Source organism: Corvus cornix, chromosome 11 (assembly GCF_000738735.6).
Source record: "Corvus cornix cornix isolate S_Up_H32 chromosome 11, ASM73873v5, whole genome shotgun sequence".
Classification (NCBI taxonomy): domain Eukaryota; kingdom Metazoa; phylum Chordata; class Aves; order Passeriformes; family Corvidae; genus Corvus; species Corvus cornix.
In genome coordinates, this window is record NC_046341.1 from 16205998 (window position 1) to 16224600 (window position 18603).

At 38.8% G+C, this 18603-nt stretch overlaps 1 protein-coding gene across 7 annotated transcripts in view; it reads right to left on the minus strand.

Moving 5' to 3' along the window:
- Positions 1 to 18603, minus strand: part of ANKRD27 (ankyrin repeat domain 27) — a 55150-nt gene that overhangs the window by 10778 nt on the left and 25769 nt on the right. For all 7 annotated transcript variants that reach the window (XR_002044881.3, XR_002044880.3, XM_010396517.4 and 4 more), the window contains 17 exons: positions 18258 to 18412; positions 17894 to 17953; positions 17747 to 17800; positions 17596 to 17661; positions 17441 to 17517; positions 16955 to 17076; positions 15983 to 16061; positions 15044 to 15176; positions 10361 to 10453; positions 9432 to 9559; positions 8914 to 8996; positions 8049 to 8164; positions 7211 to 7303; positions 6643 to 6840; positions 6264 to 6323; positions 6033 to 6152; positions 2452 to 2496 (listed from right to left, as the gene is read on the minus strand). Coding sequence is in view for 5 of the 7 variants with exons in the window: in XM_010396517.4 (XP_010394819.2) it covers positions 2452 to 2496; positions 6033 to 6152; positions 6264 to 6323; positions 6643 to 6840; positions 7211 to 7303; positions 8049 to 8164; positions 8914 to 8996; positions 9432 to 9559; positions 10361 to 10453; positions 15044 to 15176; positions 15983 to 16061; positions 16955 to 17076; positions 17441 to 17517; positions 17596 to 17661; positions 17747 to 17800; positions 17894 to 17953; positions 18258 to 18412 (1682 nt within the window). In the remaining 2 variants the exon portion in view is untranslated. The remainder of the gene's footprint in view (positions 1 to 2451; positions 2497 to 6032; positions 6153 to 6263; positions 6324 to 6642; positions 6841 to 7210; positions 7304 to 8048; positions 8165 to 8913; positions 8997 to 9431; positions 9560 to 10360; positions 10454 to 15043; positions 15177 to 15982; positions 16062 to 16954; positions 17077 to 17440; positions 17518 to 17595; positions 17662 to 17746; positions 17801 to 17893; positions 17954 to 18257; positions 18413 to 18603) is intronic.

Below are 18603 nucleotides of genomic sequence, written 5' to 3' on the forward strand. Positions count from 1 at the left end.
TCACTTTTCCCAAAATGTACAATGCCTCGTTTTTGAGAGAGAGGCCCTCCAGTGAAGTCTTAGGGCTCAGGGCATGCATGGGCAACCTGCAAACAGCAATGCTTAGGGCACGTAAATTTTACATTACTTTTGTGTAACTAAAAAAAAAAGGGTTTTAAGAAATACATTTTTATCTTGAAATTCAGTTCACTAAAGACATCTTAGAATTAGCAGTGACTGTATTAAGTCTCCATTACTACTGGACCAAGCCAAGAGCTCTACAGCTGCTAGTCCAAGGGAATGGGGACAGTAGGATGTCTGAGAGGTTCCTCCCACTCTGTTTACTCTCACACTTGTCACAGGTTCTGCTGCTCATCACTGAGCTCTGGGAAAACAACACATTCATGTTCCATCCGCTTAACACATGCAGCTACAACAAATCCTAGGACAGCCAGTAAGGGCCCCCTGATTCTGAATGAGAACATAATCGAGACTGAAAAGGGATGTTTTTCACAGACAGTAATGCTTTCCCTGCAAATTCCAGGTTGTTCTCAGGAGTAAAGGAAATTTTCTCTCAAGCCTGCCTGTTTATGGAAGGCCAGCTCAGCAAAGCTTTACTACATGCTACATTTGTACATGTCTAAAATCAGCAGAACTGTCACTGCACTTCCCCCTTTCCCTGCAGACTCACCCAGACGCTCACAATCGACTTCCCCCTCCTCCTGTCACAGCCCAGTACTGCTGCTCTCATTATCCAACGCACAGCTCCCAACATATTGACACCAGTGTCTCCCAAAAACCTGAACACACTACTCCTGTGCATAACTCTTTTTAATAACAGTGCAGTAGACATTTTTCTTGGTTTAAAGGTTTTTTTTTTTGTCAAAATATTCACTGTGCTTTCAAATAGACACATATTGAACCACCTCAGGAGATTATCCACAGTCTCATTTGCCAGGTAATTTATCACCTGAAAGGTTCTTTACTCTGCTGAGTTACTTTGGAATACTCAGCTGAGCATTCTGTGTCTGTGTACCCTCATGCCAACCTTTCAGCTGCTCCAAAACACTTATTTCAGACAAGAGATTTGCTTTGTTTTGTGGTGGATTTGCACATGTCCTTTCCACTGGACATGCTGAGCACAAGGAGAGCAGCAAATCCAGTAGCTACACTGAGACAATGCCAATCACATCATAATGTTTATTTATTTATTTTTTAAATCTTCCAGTTTCACGGCACTTTTTTAAAGCCTCCTCTTGCAAAGCTCAGTTGGCTGTCACAGCAAAAAACTACAGCAGCCCTAATGACCTGGTTGCTGTGGCTGTTCCTATGGAGACAGACCTCAGGCTCTCAGAAAAAGGTCAGAATTATTAAATGGCTTTTTAATAGACATGCAATCTGTAACCTCTGTCATCCAGTTGGACAATTCTCTTTTTATGAGCAGCTTTACGTGAACTTCAGTAATGAGGAAAGTGAAGCCACAAAAGATAAGGTGATTCTGTCATCTGAATGCACAGGCTGGATTTGTATATGCTTTTCATTGCTGGTATCTATTGAGCAGTGCTAGATGCTAATTTTCCAGCAAGTTATATCACAATATTTAATTTTCTTGATGAAGTTTAGATTTTCACAAAGTGAGTGAAAAGTTAACTGTAATGCATGCACATTTACCACTGGCCAAGAAGATGGCAAATATCACTACTGTACATGTTAATGGCTCTTGAAGTGACTTAAGGGCTGGCATGGAAATAATTACTTCTATTAAGTCACACTGTAAACTAAGATAATGATATGTACTCAACGACTGAACAGTTCTTTGCTCTATCAGCTGATAAATTATTTCTACCATCTCAGTGGAATAGAACATGAGAGAAAACAGTATTAACCCGGCACGTATTTTGTGACATGGGGTTTCTATTTTTGACGACTGTGTGATGCTTCATTGGCATTTTTAATTCCTGGTACAAACCAAACCCAAACAAGTTTTTCAGAACATGCACCCAGCAGAGGAAACCTGCATTCTCACACAGCTTTATGATTTTGTTCTGTGAACTACAAGACAATCAAGAAATCTACAGCCTTATACACATTTCCAAAAGCAAAAACTTCTAAAGATTCCTGTGTCATCTTCAATTTTTCAGTGAAATGACATTGGAAGCATCTTATTTCTTAAGGACTAAAAGCAATAATAAATAAAAATAGTCAAGACAGGTGGTATCACAAATTACAGAACCTCACCTCTGAAACTGTTATTACTATAGCCACCATCTATTTGACGTGAAATCCAAACTCAATATTGCTATGTGCCCCACAAATAACATCTCTGTGCTAACTAGTGTCACCTAAATTTCCTCTTTATGTGAGATTATTACCCAAAGCATTTTCCACTTGGTATTATTTACAAATAATTTCCTCAACTTGAATGAGATAAAATGGAATTCAATAATATTCAACAGCCACGTTAACACTCACCATTTCCAAATCTCCATCAGCAACTGCTCTCAGGAGTTTTTCCACCTATGTATGAAGAAAATAATGTATTTGCTTTGTTAGTATCAGTATTAAGCAGAACACAGAATATCCTGTGTCCTTTGCTAACCTCCTAAGCTCATGCAGTAGGATTACTGCTGGCCCATTTCATATTTACTGACACAGTTTTAAAGGAAAAACCTTCCTCCTTTATGAAATAGAAAAGCTGTACAAGGCCTGTGGCCATTTGATGATCTCTGACTTGCTTGGTTAAACGGTACTTATCTAAATTGAGGATATGTGGCCCACCCATAAACAAAGCCATGTAAGCTGATATATATTATTATACTGCTCCAGCAGCAGCTGCCCTGTGCATGTCTGCGTGAACCTAACGTTAAAAATCCCTACTCAAGGCAAATTTCTACCCTAATAAACACTAATACTGTTTGGACTTTTGCTGAGCTACTCTATGCTACCAGGAGCACAAAGGATGGCAGGTTTTATTGAGCTATTTGAGAAACATCAGTTTAAGATGGAAAAGATGCTTTCCAATTGTTCCCTTTACATCTGCGGATTGCTGATTTATTCCTATGCTAAAACCCAAACATTTACAAATCTAATTTGATTGTAAGTATGAAATTTGTTTTCTTACTGAAAACCTGGAAGGATAAACATATCAAAGGTATGCATTAGGAAAAGCACCAGCATTAGCCCAGTTAAGTGTAAGGTCAAGCCAGGTAATGCCTGGGCTCCCCTGCTGGGTGAAGGTGCTCTCCTGTTCACAAGCTCTGCAGGGGGAAGAGACACGTGAGGCAAGAAAAGATGGAAGGTGCTCTGCAGAACACTGGTGCCATTCCCCTGAGCCCTCAGATTGCTTGTGAAAACAGGAGGAGGAGATTAACTTGTCTCCTCACCTCTCCTCTAATTCTCTACTCTCACATGAAGGAGTCGAGATCCAACCTGATAGGAATGGGAAAGGTGCCAGCAAAAGGGCAGAGAGAGCCCATCAGTCCTCTCACGACTCACCTGGCCTCTACAGAGTGCTGAAGAGTCACTTAATAAGCTTTAGGAAAGTCTGTTTCAGCATTATAGCAAATTATTCCAGCACTGTGCCAGAATCACTGAAGATGCTGCTGTGTAAACACACTTGTTTCAATAGTAAGGAACATCTTGCAAGTTGGAGATGTCATGGAGTGACAGCTACAGTCACATTTCAGTCTTTCTCTAGAAATGACCACCTTGCTGAGTGTGACAGTGGTGTTCAGCAAGGCAAACAAGGAAGAATGAGACTGAAGTTTGTGTTTTATTGCTCTGATCTCTTCCTTCATGGTTTTAGATGAAGAACAGGACACAAACAGCTGAAAGATCAGAGGGCAGATTAAATCTCTCCATTTTTATCTTCTCTTAGAAAAGCTGCTAAGTTTTGTTTTATTACTACCTTTCTAACACAAGATGAAAGTCTTTGAAGTCATGCACTGGTCACTCTGGGCAGAATCCAGGATTCTTTGATTTTTTTTTTTTCTTCCCCAACCTTGAATGTCTAAAAGTTAGCTGTCTAAATCTAAGCCAGGCATTTAAACTCCCTCCCTGGTAACTACAGGACAGAATGCAGTCAACAAGTAACACCTGAGTGCAACACAGGTCAAACGAAGCATGTCTGAGATGAACTCCTCTCTGGAGTTAATTTCCCTTCACTGACTAAGGAGGGGAAATAGATGTTTAAAGTGAAGACAACTGCCTTCCAGAAGCTGGGGGAGCTGAATCCCAATCTCTCTGCATATACAACTAAAATGGACTATATACACTAGGGAGGTCTATGCCTCCCCTGAACTTCCCCTAATCATACAGGATAATGTCACTGGAGAATGTAAATGTCTTAATAATTTTTCAGGAGTCAGTCTTATGCCATACAAGATGCCTAACAGTAATAGCAAGCTCTGATAATTTCTTTCCAAAAATAACAAGTTCCTTACAGTACTAAAAACTGCCTCAGGCCCCAGCAGTGGTACAACATCTGTTATGCAGCTTATAGATAATTTATTAAGAGTACTTAGGGCAAAATGCCTGCTACATGCATTTCCCCATCTTTCCAGTTTGTTTTCTCACTCTTCCATGGAAGAGAACCTTCCTTTAAAATAAATAGAAGAAACAAATCTACTACAATTCACCCACATGGCCAGTTTTTCAGCAGCTGAACAGAAATTGTGCATGGAGATTTTAGTTCCAACAGAGCAAGTCCCAAATTTACAGTACTGGTTCTTTCACTCTCTCCTTTCTAAGTCATAATAAACAAGCCAATATGAGTGGCTCATTGAAGAGTTTAATTCAGTATTGATTACAAATGTCTGACTGGATCCCCTTAATCCAAGGTGCAAACCTTGAAATCAGGAGAACTGACCATATCAGTTTTCCATTCCTTCCAGTGGCATTCCCTTCATGGAGTTCTCTCAGGATCAGGCTCTTGCCTCTTTGAGCAGGGAGCCCAGGTGAAACTTGGCAAACAGAAATGAACTAAAGCTGGATTACAGAGAAGGTCATTAACCCCAGGGACCTAAGGTGTAAGCAGTTTGAAATCTTTTTCCCTGGCTTGAACTAGTGTCTTAGCACTTGGGTGTGATAAATCTGTTTCTTGAAGGAAAAATAAATCCTCAGTCTACGAGGAGAACTTATTTAGAATGCTTGACTCTGTACAAACAGGGAGGTACAGCCCTAGACTGAGCCTCTCATAGAACAACTCAAGTGTGAACTCATATCGTCCAGTCGAAATGTACATCTTTGTGTTTCTTCAGTACTTTTAGGAAATTGAAACTTTTGGCAAGAGAAAAACCTTTTAATAGCAGGAAAAGAAAGAATTTTAATGTAGTGGTGATATTGAGAGAAACAAACATACTTAGGAGGTCAATTTGGGAAAAAAAATGAACAGACAGACTAGGAAAAATAAAGAGAAGCATCAGAATGAATGGTGATACAGCAATCTTGGGAAGGGATAACGAAGTATGGATCTGAGGTTCCACATGAAAAAATTCAGAGGATGTCATCTGGTGTGGACACAGCAAAATCAGCAAACACATACATGCAAGATATTTAATATATGCTCTGTACCTCTTCACTTGTTAGAAATTTGATTCCTATTGATTTGCCTATTTTGAAAGCTTGTCTTAACATTCCAGTTTGTTGTTTGCCAGCATGCCTGCACTAGTCTCTTTTTCCTGATAGATTTTGTAAGCTAACAATGGCATTTAATTCCTGGACAGGACAGCCAGGTCCCTTGGGGCACTGACTGCCATTATAGTTTTTTAAACTTCAACGAATTCTCAAATTACATAGTTAACTTCAATAAATATGAACAACTACTTCAGAGATGGTGTCAATTTTTCCCCAGAAATAACCAACAGAGCAGTTGATACCATAGAAAAATAAGTGCTCATGCACTGAGATGACAAGCCCCTGAGGACAGCAGCTATCATTTTCCAAGTAAGACAGAAGGCTATTCCTGAAGAAGCAGTTTAAAACACTGTGGCAAAATATCACTCTTCTAGCTTCCTTCACTTTGCTTACTGTCAAAACTTATATCTCAGTCTTACCTCTTTGTAACTGTTTTTTACTTCTTCCTGCCTTATATCAGTTGATGCTGATGACAGGCTTGAGACAGATGATCCTCTGCTGAAAGTTTCTGTTGAGTGCTGAGGAGACCTAAGTGGTGACTTACAATTGGAAAAAAAACATATAAAAATCAGTCAAGCAAAAAACCAGAAAAGGTTAAATATCAAATTAAGGAGGTTAAGCATAGGCACGAAACTCGCATGGGCTGTTACCTCAGAAGCACTCTGTCCTCTTTCAAACGTTAGGTAGTTTAATTCCATCAATGACAAAATCTGCATTAAAATATTAAAGAGAATCAATGAACATAAAGAGAATCAACTTACTTAAAGAGAATCAATGTAACTCCACACAAATTAGCTGCCAACTTAATAATTAGTAACAGATTATGAGTGAGCAGATTAAAGTACCCATTTACAAGTTCATGTTTTATCCCACAGAGTGTATTCCCATTGCTGGAGTTAAAATGTGACCCTTCTTCCTCAGAGTGAAACACATGTTCTCTTTAGTAGTGAAACCCTATTAGCCGTGAACATCTACATCTCTGTGGTGTTGCATCACAAAGAAAACAGGCTGGAAGATCAAGAGGAATACCTTGGAATTTAATGCACACTGTAGGGAAGTTTCTTTCATCCGGTTTTGAATTTCTGGGTTTGCGCCATTTTGCAAGAGCACTTCAATGATCCCTTGATAACCCCAGCGAGCAGCGATGTGCAGAGGGGTGTCCCCCTTCTCATTGCCTATATCCAGTCTGCAGGAATGCACATCATAGTACACTAAAGCCTTGACACACTGGAAAGAAAAGGAAAGCTATCAATAAATTATAGTGGTGTGTCTCAGTTCAGACAACAGGCACAATCCTAAAAGGTTTGTTTTTATTGCTGCTCATGTAACCCATTACCCAAAGGGCATGCTTTAGTGATTCAGTGTCATTAAATAAAGAGTTAAATAACTACATTTGCAAAGCACTATCTTTAATGTGAACTCACATTAAAAATTGCTATGAACTACCAAATAAATTCCTAATTTAGAGCATTAAACAATTTAGCCTTCAAATATTTTTATTTACTTTTTAAAATATGTAAGTTTAGTGCAAATTTGCATCAGTTTAATTCCATTCCATTAGAATGCCCATTTGGTTTGTTACAAAACAATTACTTACATCCTCATGACCATAAGTGCAGGCTAAATGAAGTGGAGTATTTCCATTATTGTCCTGAACATCAGTACTTGCCTTGTAGTGCAATAAGAGCAGCTTAAAAGAAAAACAAAAGTAGACATTTAAGTAACTAAAAAATTAATGTACAAACAATTATTGCTCTGCAGATTCCTTTAGGGTTCTGGCATGATGGGGCACTTCCTGAGACACTAGCTCTGCTTCCTGTTTTAGACACCACCCTCTCGGCACTGCAGAACTATTTATGTCCTACCCTGCGAACCAAAAAGTCTCTTCTTAAATATTCAGAATTTTAATTGAAAAAAATGAATCCTCTACTGCAGCAAACACTGCAATATACTCGCTACATCATCTGCCTTGCATTTCAAGAGCCTATGCAAGTGAAGACACGGCTTAATTTCAACAATGCTAATTGAAGAACTTCACATATACTAATTTAAAGTAGACAATAATTACGATAGCTACACAGTCTATCCTAAACACAGGGTGAAGCATTTAACTCAGTCCAATGACTGCAATGGTTTTTCTGTCTCAAGCAAGAGCAGAGATGCTCTCCATTTGTATTATATATTGGACATTTGTGTTAATAAAGTGGATGAACTATCAGGCATGCATAGCTGCCAGCTGGTTATTACCAATGGCTGGAAACCTTGCGGTATAAGAAAAAATAAAATGTCTTGAAAACTACAGTGATGAAAGATCATCCATTCTGACAGCTTACACAGTTCTAGTAAAAGCTTCTCAGAAGATCTAAATGACAGTAACAGTAGAAGAGCTTAGTAAGAGCCATGTATTTATTATTTAGGTTAGGTGTTGTGCTTACTGTAACATTTTGGTATCCCTTCTGACAGGCGAGGTGAAGGGGAGTTGAACCGTGGTAATCTGTAGCATTGACAATGGCTCCTTTGGCTACGAGTAAATCCACTAATGAAGTCTGACCTTGGAAAACAAGCATTCAGAGAAAGGAATAAACTTTGCACAGGAACATTGCTACTTTTCAAATTCAAACAGTGACTATAAATCAAGATACCCTACATCTCTGCATAGTTTGTTTCCATGTACTGCATATTCACTGCCTTGGTATTTGGGATTTTTGCTGCAGATTATTCAAGGTCAAGCCCCATAAATGAACCTCCAGCTAAAAGCAAGCTGTACTTGTATCCTATGAGTAACAAAAGAAAATATTTCGACTCAATATAATAACAAAAAAGGAAATTATAAATAAGAAACCACCCACTAAGAAAATAATACATCTTCTAATAAAAGGAAGATAAATTACATAATGAACATTACAATACAGATGTTACAAACCTACAATGCATAGCGAGCTGCAGGAGAAGGAAAAGAGTCATTTCTCACTCTGCCAGTCCTTTAAAACAAGACTGGTTTCTGATGACACATTTTTACTTTTTTCAGAGCTGAAGAAAGCACTGCTGTGGTGGCCACTATGGTAAAAGAAAACAGCCAGCAAACAAAGAAAAACTCAGCCATAAGAAACTGAGCTTTAAAGAATATACAACTTCAGTCTGTGCCCAGATAGAAACAAAGTTTGAGTAGCAAAGAAGCAAAAAAAAAAAAAACTTAATGCAAAATTCCAACTTTAATACAAAGGTGGAAAACAGGCTGAAATAAAGATATAAAAGCAAAAGGAGTAGAAAACACTGGTGAAGGAAAGCAAGCCCACTCACCACAAATAGCAGCTATATGAAGAGGAGTGTATCCCCGGTCATCTCGGGAAAAGGGGGTGATAATGGAAGGGTCATTCAGTTTCCTTTAAAACACAATGGGTTGAAAGCAGCTCAGTTACTCAGGTGGAGGTGGGAAGGAGAAGGGAAAGGGATAAGTTGCCAAGGATGACAAAAAACTGATTTTGGAACTTCTTATCTTTTTATGTTGATGAATTATTCCATACAGAACTCTACATTTTGTTAAGAGAAGTGGGTTCTGTAAATTTGATTCAAGAGAAGAAACACCACTTTTACCAAAGGACACAGCCTCCATCACAGAACTGGTGGGTTCCAAGGGATTCTGTAGTCTCCCAATATTTCTCCTGTTTTTTCAAACCACACACATATATGCTCTCTACTACATCCTGAAGTGCTACTGAATCCCTCTATAACCAAAAGCAGCACACTTTCTTTAGCAAATCTTAGATAAAGGCTTTTAGACAGCTTCCTGTGTAGTTATGGGGATGAAGAGTGCTCACCCAGAAACCAGCTTCTCGCATTTGTCACAGTAACAGAGTGGGTGACACATTTTCTGTACAGTGTCCTTATCACTGTCACCTTGACTTAGCAGCCGCTCCACTTCCTCCTGATCACCTGAAGCAATATGCTACAAAAAAACAAGAGAAGAGAGAATGAGGAACCAATATAAAAGGGCTCCTTTTAAGAAAAAAACCCTAAGAGTAATTTACTGAAGCACAAAATGAAAGGAACCGATTATGAAAGACGTATTCAAGCATTAGAAAGCAGAAATGAACAATGTCACAGCACAAAACCCCTTAATGGGCATTCAGTATTAAAAAGAAACTGTTCTTGGCTTACTTCACTTTCTATAAAAAAATTAAAACAATTCCTATTGTTCTCTTTAGACTCAATCATGAAATTGAGCTCCCTCTGTGCAAAAACATGTCTATAAAATTACTAAGTCTCCAGCCATAAGCTGTGAACACATATAATTAGAAGCTCTGCTTTGTGTCCTTGTATAAGCAAAATTCTTTTAGAATGACAGTATGAGATTAACAGATAATATGAAGTAGCTGTCAGGTGACCACATTTAAATTATTTCAGAAAACTCTTTCAATTTCAAGCACTAAAAGCTGTGAGACACAACCAGATAGTAATATCACATCTGTGCATTAAATGGGCCACACAATACCAACAGCAGTAGCATTTCATCCTCCTTTGCTTCTATATTTAATATAACATGTGCTGAAATCCATAAGATTATCTTATGTTAGTAAGGCTTTGGCACAGAAATGTACTCAATTCAAGATTTTTAGCATCTACTAAAACACATTTCACAGTACTAATGTAATTAACCCTCCATTGCATTCCAGAAAATTGCAGAAAGAGACGAATATAAACATGAAATATACAAATACATACATATTCTGCCATAAAAGTTATTAACCTTAAATAAGCAGTCTATTGGTGCAGCAGACATCTGGGACAACAAGTTCATCCTTTGTCTTAAGAGCAGCTTGTCACACAGACTCTCAGATTCCTGAAAATGAAATAGATAGATTGATTATCTATACAGTCACTTACAGGCAAAGGTGCAGTACCTTAACAGTGGAATTAACTTTTAAAAATATTAAATGCTGTACTTACCATATATGAATTATGAGACACCTGTAAAATCTGAATCAGTTTCACATTTCAGATTCTGAGACATTAAAGACTGGGCACCCACAGAAATAATAAGTAGATGTTCACCATAATATTCCTTTACTGAAATTTGCTGTGATTTAACTGAACAATAATGAAATGATGGCTATACCAATGCAGCAAGACTAAAAAATACGTATCAAAGACAGCATGAACTGCAAGAGGTACAACACAGCTTTTTCAAGAGGAGAAATTACAACAAATTCACATAAAATATGTCCACTGGTGGCTACTAAAAAAGATGACCCAGATACAACTCTGACTCAAAGAATGCTGAACTCTCTGCTGCTTGCTGAAAAATAAAACGTTGCACCAGGCAAAGCATTGCTCTCCAGCAGATCCATTTGTGAAGTATTTCCTACTTGGTTTGAGCTAAGCAGATGCAGTGCAATCCTTGCATCAGTACTTATTCTCTGAGACAGCTGCAGATACACTTCAGGATGCACTAAAGAAGATAAATGCCTCCAAAGCCAGGTGAAAATTATTAAGTGGAGTTAAGATTTTGAAATGGCAGCATGACCCTCCCATGAAATAAAGCAACAACCTAAGGAAAACATTTTCTAGGAATGCAGATGGAAACTTTTCTACATGGCTGGTTGTGATCAACAGCTGCTTATGGTTGGCAGTGATGCTGTTGATGGATAATGGCTCTCTAGGAATGGGAAGACTTCAGCCTCCATAAAACAGAAAACCACTGCATTTAAGATACCCACCCATGTATCAGGCAAACTTTGATGGTTTAGGATCTGGGCTAGGGCTTTTGAGTTAAAGTCTGTCAAGACCAGATGTAAACGAGTAAAACCAGTCTGATTCCACTCCTAACATTAGTGAATTAGCATGAAGTTTAAAGGTCTCATGAACTGCAAATAAACAAGATCAGTTTCTAGAAATTAAACTATTCATGTTTCAAAATCAACACAGATACCTTTCATAAAGCTGTCTAAAAACACCCTTAAGAGTATAGAAAATAATGTCATTAAAAACATTTGTGAAGAGATGGAAGGGGTTTTTTTTGTACTTCACAGGAAGTTGTTTGTATTTAGATATATAAAGGTAACAAATATTCACCAATCTTTTCAGATCTAAGTACTTCAGCTAAGGATACCCAAGCATATCTTTTCAGAATTACCAGACATAACACTAGTGTCCTTGGATAGATTCTTCACCATGAACAGGAATAGCTTCCCTAAGAAATATTTGATCAAAAACTTAACTTCTGGTACAAGTTTCTGATGTCTAATCAGAATTTCTGGTGTGGGTGCTCACAGAACACATTATACTTTCACTGTGGAGAATCTAAGTAACCATGAGCAAGAACTACTGTAATTTTAGTACTGCTCCTTCCACAGTGTGTCTTCAGGAAAAGTGTGCCCCAAGTGGAATCATTATTTTAAGAGAGTCACGTGAGACAGCAATCCTAATGTAGCAGCATTATATATTTATTATATAAATCAGAATATAAAGAGCCCAGGTGAAACCATATATCTCCAATAATGAAATATGGAATGACAAAAGAATCAGATAATGGCTAAAGAATTAAGCAAGTTTGGGCCTTCAAAGTCAAAACTCGCTTGTACCAGCTTTACTTGCAGCCCAAGAATTTATATTTCTTTTTAAAAGAGACTGATCTGAGTGGGACTTTCAGGTATTTTAAGCATATGCTGTCTAGAAAATACACACCCAAACATGAATGACCTTTTTATCTAATACTACTCTGTGTAGAAAAAGGAAGTATTTGTACCCATGAGAGCGTACCTGTGTAATGATCTATCCCAAGTCATTCTCACAGAGTACAACTGATGACTTGGAGAAAATACAGGTGGCAGAAGCCAGGAGAGGAAGTCCTGAACACAAACTAAGACTAATAAAGTGTTTGGTGGGGAGGGGGAGTAGGGATCATTTCCCCATCTCCAGCTCTTCCCCACCTACAGCTCTTTCCATACATGAAACAAAATGCTGCCTATTCCCTCATGGCTGGCTCTGACTCCCTACTGTTTTATACCTCACTTGAACCCCCTGAACTACACAGTCTTACTACACATTAGCTGTGCACAGGAATTAGCAAGCATCCAATACTCATTAACAGGAACTCTAATTAAATAATGTTGACAACTCCCAGAAAACAGAACTGACTCTCTGGTCCTTTACAGCCTGCTCTCCTCCCCACAACCAAAGTGTCTCACAAAGACTTGCATGACCTTGGGAGAAGGGATTTGGCAAGAACATCCTAAGTGCAATTCACTTACTGACATAAGGGTGAGAACATGCCCATTATCCCACAGGGTACATTAGCCCCCTGCTGAGTTTCTTTCTGGAGTTAGCTTCATTATGGATTGGACAGCAGCATTACTCAGCTGCCAGAAGATCCATCTGAAGCCAGCTATAAAATCAAGCATAACCACATAAGGGGCTGTAATGAAGCCCCAGGGCACAGCCATGCTCCTGCTCACTTCAATCCCACACCCCCTTCCAGCACAATCTGGAGAAGGAAATCATAGGGCAGCAAGATGACAGCTGCTGCTGCTTCAAAGCTAATCTCCTTTACTGGAGATTAAAGGAAATATCTCAGCTGGTAACTGTATGAAGTGAGAGCAATGCTCCTCCACCTCCTCACTATTCTTTTTCCATTCCTGTCTCAGAGTCTCTCTCTTCATGCACGCCACCTTCTCCTATACGGGAGAAAAGCGTGGTTTGGCTCTTTCCTTTTCAGCTGTGTTGAGGGCAAGTTGTCACTCACTTCATCCTCAGGGTTTTGCTGCCTTCCAGCCAGGCTGACTCCAAGGAAAGGCAATGCAAGAGGATTTTGTGTTGCACATTCACCCTGAAGTGAGAAAGTTTTCTATGCCTGGAGATGATCCAGCTGAAGTACAGGCAGAAACATAGCTTGCTCTTCTTGTGGTGCAAACACTAAAGACCTCATTTAGACTTCTCAAATACATAGTTACCTTTCCAGACAGGTGTCTCCCAAAGAAATAAATGCAAGTACCTTAATGGCAGTGGCACTTCAGTTACAATCACTTGAATGCAATCCCAGTATAAAAACTGCTATCCTTAGCTAGAGGGAGGGACAGGATCAGGCATTTAATAGGAAACAGCCTTTATTCTAGAAATTTAAGAGCAGTACATTGTTTATAGCTTGCTGGCATTGTTGTGGAAGACAATTCTACTTTGGTGTCGTTTCTCCATTCAGAGCACCAGCTTTGCTCTCAGTATATTGATTGTGAATGACAGCCAAGTGACTGCAGAAAGCAAAATCATATAGCAGGTTGATTCTTTTAAACTAATACTTTTATTTTTTTGAACGTAATTCAATATAGCATTACAGAAATACCACTCTCACAAAATATGAAAGAGTGTTGGGTTGATTTTTTTTTTTGAGTGTACAAGACAAACCTGTACAACAGGTTCATGGAAAAATCCCAGAAAAGAACAAAACCAAAAATAGCAAGAGGTCAAAATGTTACTTAAAGTGCTTCTTCTTTAAGACTGTGCCCCAGGTTGTCCCATCCCAAGCCCTGCACACTGAGCCATTATTCTGGCCCCTGCAGTTAGATTCCAGTGCTTTGCAGTTGGGCAGACTGAGACACACTGAATTCACTCTGGTTCCAAGTTCACTCCTTTTGATTTCCACATCGGCTCAGGAATACCTAGTTTTACAACAGTAGAAAATTTTACAGGAGTGGTAAGACTGGATTCCTTGACTAAATAACCTACAAAGTTCTAAAATCATAGAAGTTTCTAAAGTCACATCAGCATCACCCTTGACTGGCCTGCAGGGATGTGAACAGATTGACAGCAGGTCCAGCTGCCTAGTAGCAAATCTCTCATGCATCCACAAATTTCCTACCCCTGCCAGATCAGAGATCCCAAGAGCTAAATTTGACCTTCAAACACCATCTTATCATAACCCTGCACTCCCCCTAAGCCATCAACTCAGTGCAGCATTGTAACCTGCACTGCAAACACATGGAATTCTTTGAGTATGAAGATCTGCTGAATAATTCTATATTACACTGCTATCTCCTTTCTGCTAGCACAGCTCAGTGTTTTAGAATTACACAAAAATTTAAGCTATGCCTGCTCTCAAGTACCGCACTGCTTTCACAACCATGGTAGGGTACAAACAGGAGATACCAAACATTCTAGAGACTCATCTGTAGAAAACAGTGCTGTCATTTTTCCTCTAATCATATGAAGAGGCAAACTTGACATTTAAGTATTTCTCAAGAAGTACAGAAGAACAAGTATTGGTACAGAGCTAGAACTTCATTATAATCATTTGGGTAAATTCAACATATTCATGTTTTTAAGGAAAAAAAGGGAATTCTTACGTTAGTTATTTGTATCCTCTGGCTGGACTTACACCCACAATGGTACACAGAACTACAAGTTATCAGACATTTGACAGAGTTTAAGAGTAGCTTACTGTTGATCTGTCAGAGAGGTTGCCTTGTCGGATGTATTCTATTGCAGCCTCAATTGAGGTTAAGCAGTATCCCAACTCATCCTTCACTGAGCTGCAAAGCCTGAAGTTCTTTATGTAACTCAAGTTGGCCATCCTGAAAAAGAAAGAGTTAAAGCCATGAACCACTAAACATAAGACACTAGCATGGCATATTGCAGCTCATCTTAGGCAATCCAGGCAGGCAACAGGTGTGAGTTGGGAAAAAGCTTCTAGAAAGCTTGTTAGGCCAGCAATATGGCTGTTCTGAGCTTGTAGACTGATCTGAACTCTACTTATCTCTTAAATAGTCTTAAATATTATTCTTAATAAAAAGTTATTAACTGGATAGAAGGAATATGAAGGATAAGGACAATAGTTGGAGATTAACATCTTTGAACAGAGTGAAGCAATGTTTCAAGCACCACAGTGATAGCTACAAGCTAAAGGCCAAATGCTGATCTCAGAGATACAGATCATACCAACACTGAGAATCAGTTCAGGTACAGCTGGAAGGTTTAGACAGAATTTTACTGAAAATGAGGAGACAAAGGCATAGGCTAGCAGGAAGTAATTAAACAGTCACAGCTAGTTTCTCTGTAAGACATGCACCAAATCTTGAAATGCATAAAGGTTGCACAGAGAATCACTCTACAAAGGCTTTGCAGATGTGGTAGAGAGATGGCCTCCCACTACAAATGTTTCCTAGGCTGAGAATCAAAGACACATTCCTGATAGGTCCTTAATTTAGTTACATGTATAACACATCTTTGCTATTTGTCCTACAAAGTGTTTTCTGCATTTCAACAGGACCTCTTACAGTTTCAGTAAGTTATTACTGTATGTTCAGAAACATTTGTCCCTACAGCACCACTACACAAGATGGTAAGAAGGAGTTCTGTAGAGCCAAAATAGTTAACGTACCAGTTTGGGATTTCTGTTTTTACAAGCAAATACAGCAAAACAGAGAGAAGATCATCTGCACACATGGTTTCCATGTTAACTGAAAAAAGAATTCACATTTGGTATTAGTCATGTTATGGTTCAAATCAAGAGCAATAACTCTAAAAGGAGTTCTGCCTCCTAAGACTAAGGGCCAGCTCTACTCGTAGAGAATGCATGGAGAGCCCAGGGCAGGCTTCCAAACATTCTCAATCTCTCACTGAAACAGGCTGTCAGGAGCCAACACAGATGCAGTTGGTGCAGTACAGCCTGCAATATTTGACTAGCATCCCTCTCTTCCCACAGCAAGAGCCAGAGCACTAGCTCAAGATTTCTAAAGTTCTTGAGTGCAAAGACTATGCTCAAAGTTGATACATTTTTCCATAACCCAGCAGTCTTCCCAGAGACAGGAAGAGATGAAGTAGGGAAAGCATAAGTTCACTGTGCTACTCTATTTGCTTTGTAGAAGCATCTTCTCTTTTCAAGCTACATAAAGTAAATGCCAGGTTGAGAGGATTGTGTTTTCATACCACAGAATCACTGCTGTAATCCACAGCAGCACATTTGTTTGGCCCCACCCAACACTGCATTTTGCAAAAGATGCATCTCAAGAGTATCGATTTCAAGATATCAAAGAGAGCATGGACTAATACACAAGAATGACCTAGCAGCAATCTTCAGTGTTTAAAATTGTTCATCATCAGTGTCCTGGCAAATGAGAGCCTCCCACATGTTCAAGCTAAGACCTACACAAGCTAACCCAGCACCCCACCTCACCTCACAAGAGCCAGCATTGACACATGTACCTTGCTTCCCTTTTGCTCTCTTTAGAGACCTTAGACACTCCAGATCAATGGTGTTTGATCCCCAAGTACTATCAAACACTTGTTCATATACTGAAGTGCTTTGTGTGTGCTGGTTAAGTTTAAAATTATTAATTCATTAATTACTGACCTCTTTGGCTCGGAGACTGCATAATAATTTGTACAACTTTACGCAGACAAAGTAGCTTCTGTTGAGGGGAAGTACATTTGTTCAACTGACCCAGTTCTCGCTTTGCACGTGGTATATTAAAACTACAAAATAATTAGAAATGAATTATTAGCATACAGAGTTCCTCTGCAGGAAGTCCAAAGCCCAAGTTTTAACTTGGGCAGAGCTGAATTGAAGAATGGTTCCAAAATATTCCCACTTCTACTCCAAGTGAACCTGCATTTCTGTATGCTGAAGATGGAAAGGGAAGCTTAAAAACATAAAAGTAAAGGAGATAACCATCAATGCAGATTGTCCTCATATGACACTTGCCAAGCTTTAATTTTCCATCTCAGATGAACAAAGTATAAAAAAATCTTGCTCGTGTCTGAGGGAAGACACTTTTTTGCTGACACTTAAGACAGGATCTCAATGACTCTTCAAAGAACCCGCAGTCATCTCTCTCACCTGAACTCAGGTTTCACTCCAATGTCCTTTTGCTGCAGGTCTTGAAGGCTCCTCGTGATTTTATTAAAATCAGCATCCTAATCAATAGAAAGGCAACAGGTTTTTTAAATGATTTAGACGAACATAACTAGTATGTAGCAATTAAAGAAACTTACCTCACTTGCCTCAATTGTCCCCACATATTTGAAGACTAGATCATAAATAGCATGGTGGATATACATCTGTAGAAAAAAAATAGTATTTTAGGCATGAAAGGGAGAGTTAAAAACAGCTTGCTAATTATTTTCCTTCATTTCAGATGCTTACTTCAACTGCTTGTTTGATCAGATTCATCTGCTCTTCTTGCTTTGCAAGCATCTTCTAGAAAAGCAAAGCCATAAACAGCAAGAGAAAGTCAGATAATTTATTGCTTAAGTAACACTGTACTATGTATCTAGGGGGGTAAGTCTTTACCAAGTGTGAATCTCTCAAAAGATGCTGCAGACATTTGGTATAAAGTGCACTGACAGAATCCTAGGAGAGAAAAGATAAAAGCTGTCAGATTCAGGTTAATGGGACTTGGAGGAACAAAGCTTAAATAAAGAAAGTCTTCCCTGTCTCAAAAGTGCTCAGTATGGTAAGAGTTTTAGCAATAATTATTGCATTTACTAAACAGTTCAGATAGTGAAATTCTTAAATGCAAATTACCACTTCCCCCTCCTCCCCTTTCACAACTCTAGGCTACTGTGACACAGAAAAGTTCACTAAGACAAAGATAATAGCAGCAGTGAAGTGAATTATATTTAGCAAATTAGACATCAGGAAGGAAGATACTGACTATGTAGTGGCGGAGGCTTTTCCTTTCATGTTCTTTAATTGTTCTATAGAAAGATCCTATGTATTTATCAAATCTCTCACAGTGCCTTCCCAAGAACTCTCTAACATCTTCAATGTTTTTAAGCAAATAGGAGTTTGATGAAGCTGCAGATTCACCTAAAATAAAAGCCAAGAATTAACACAGAGTTAATATATATGCATGGTAAAATGCATTTTCTCCCTGCATATACAGCCAGCTTGTGTGCACTGAAACATTAATTCAGCTTATTGCACCTTTAACAAGAGCATTACCTTTAATTAAGAGAATTTAATGCATCACATTAGAGCAGGCTCCCCTGCTTTTTATG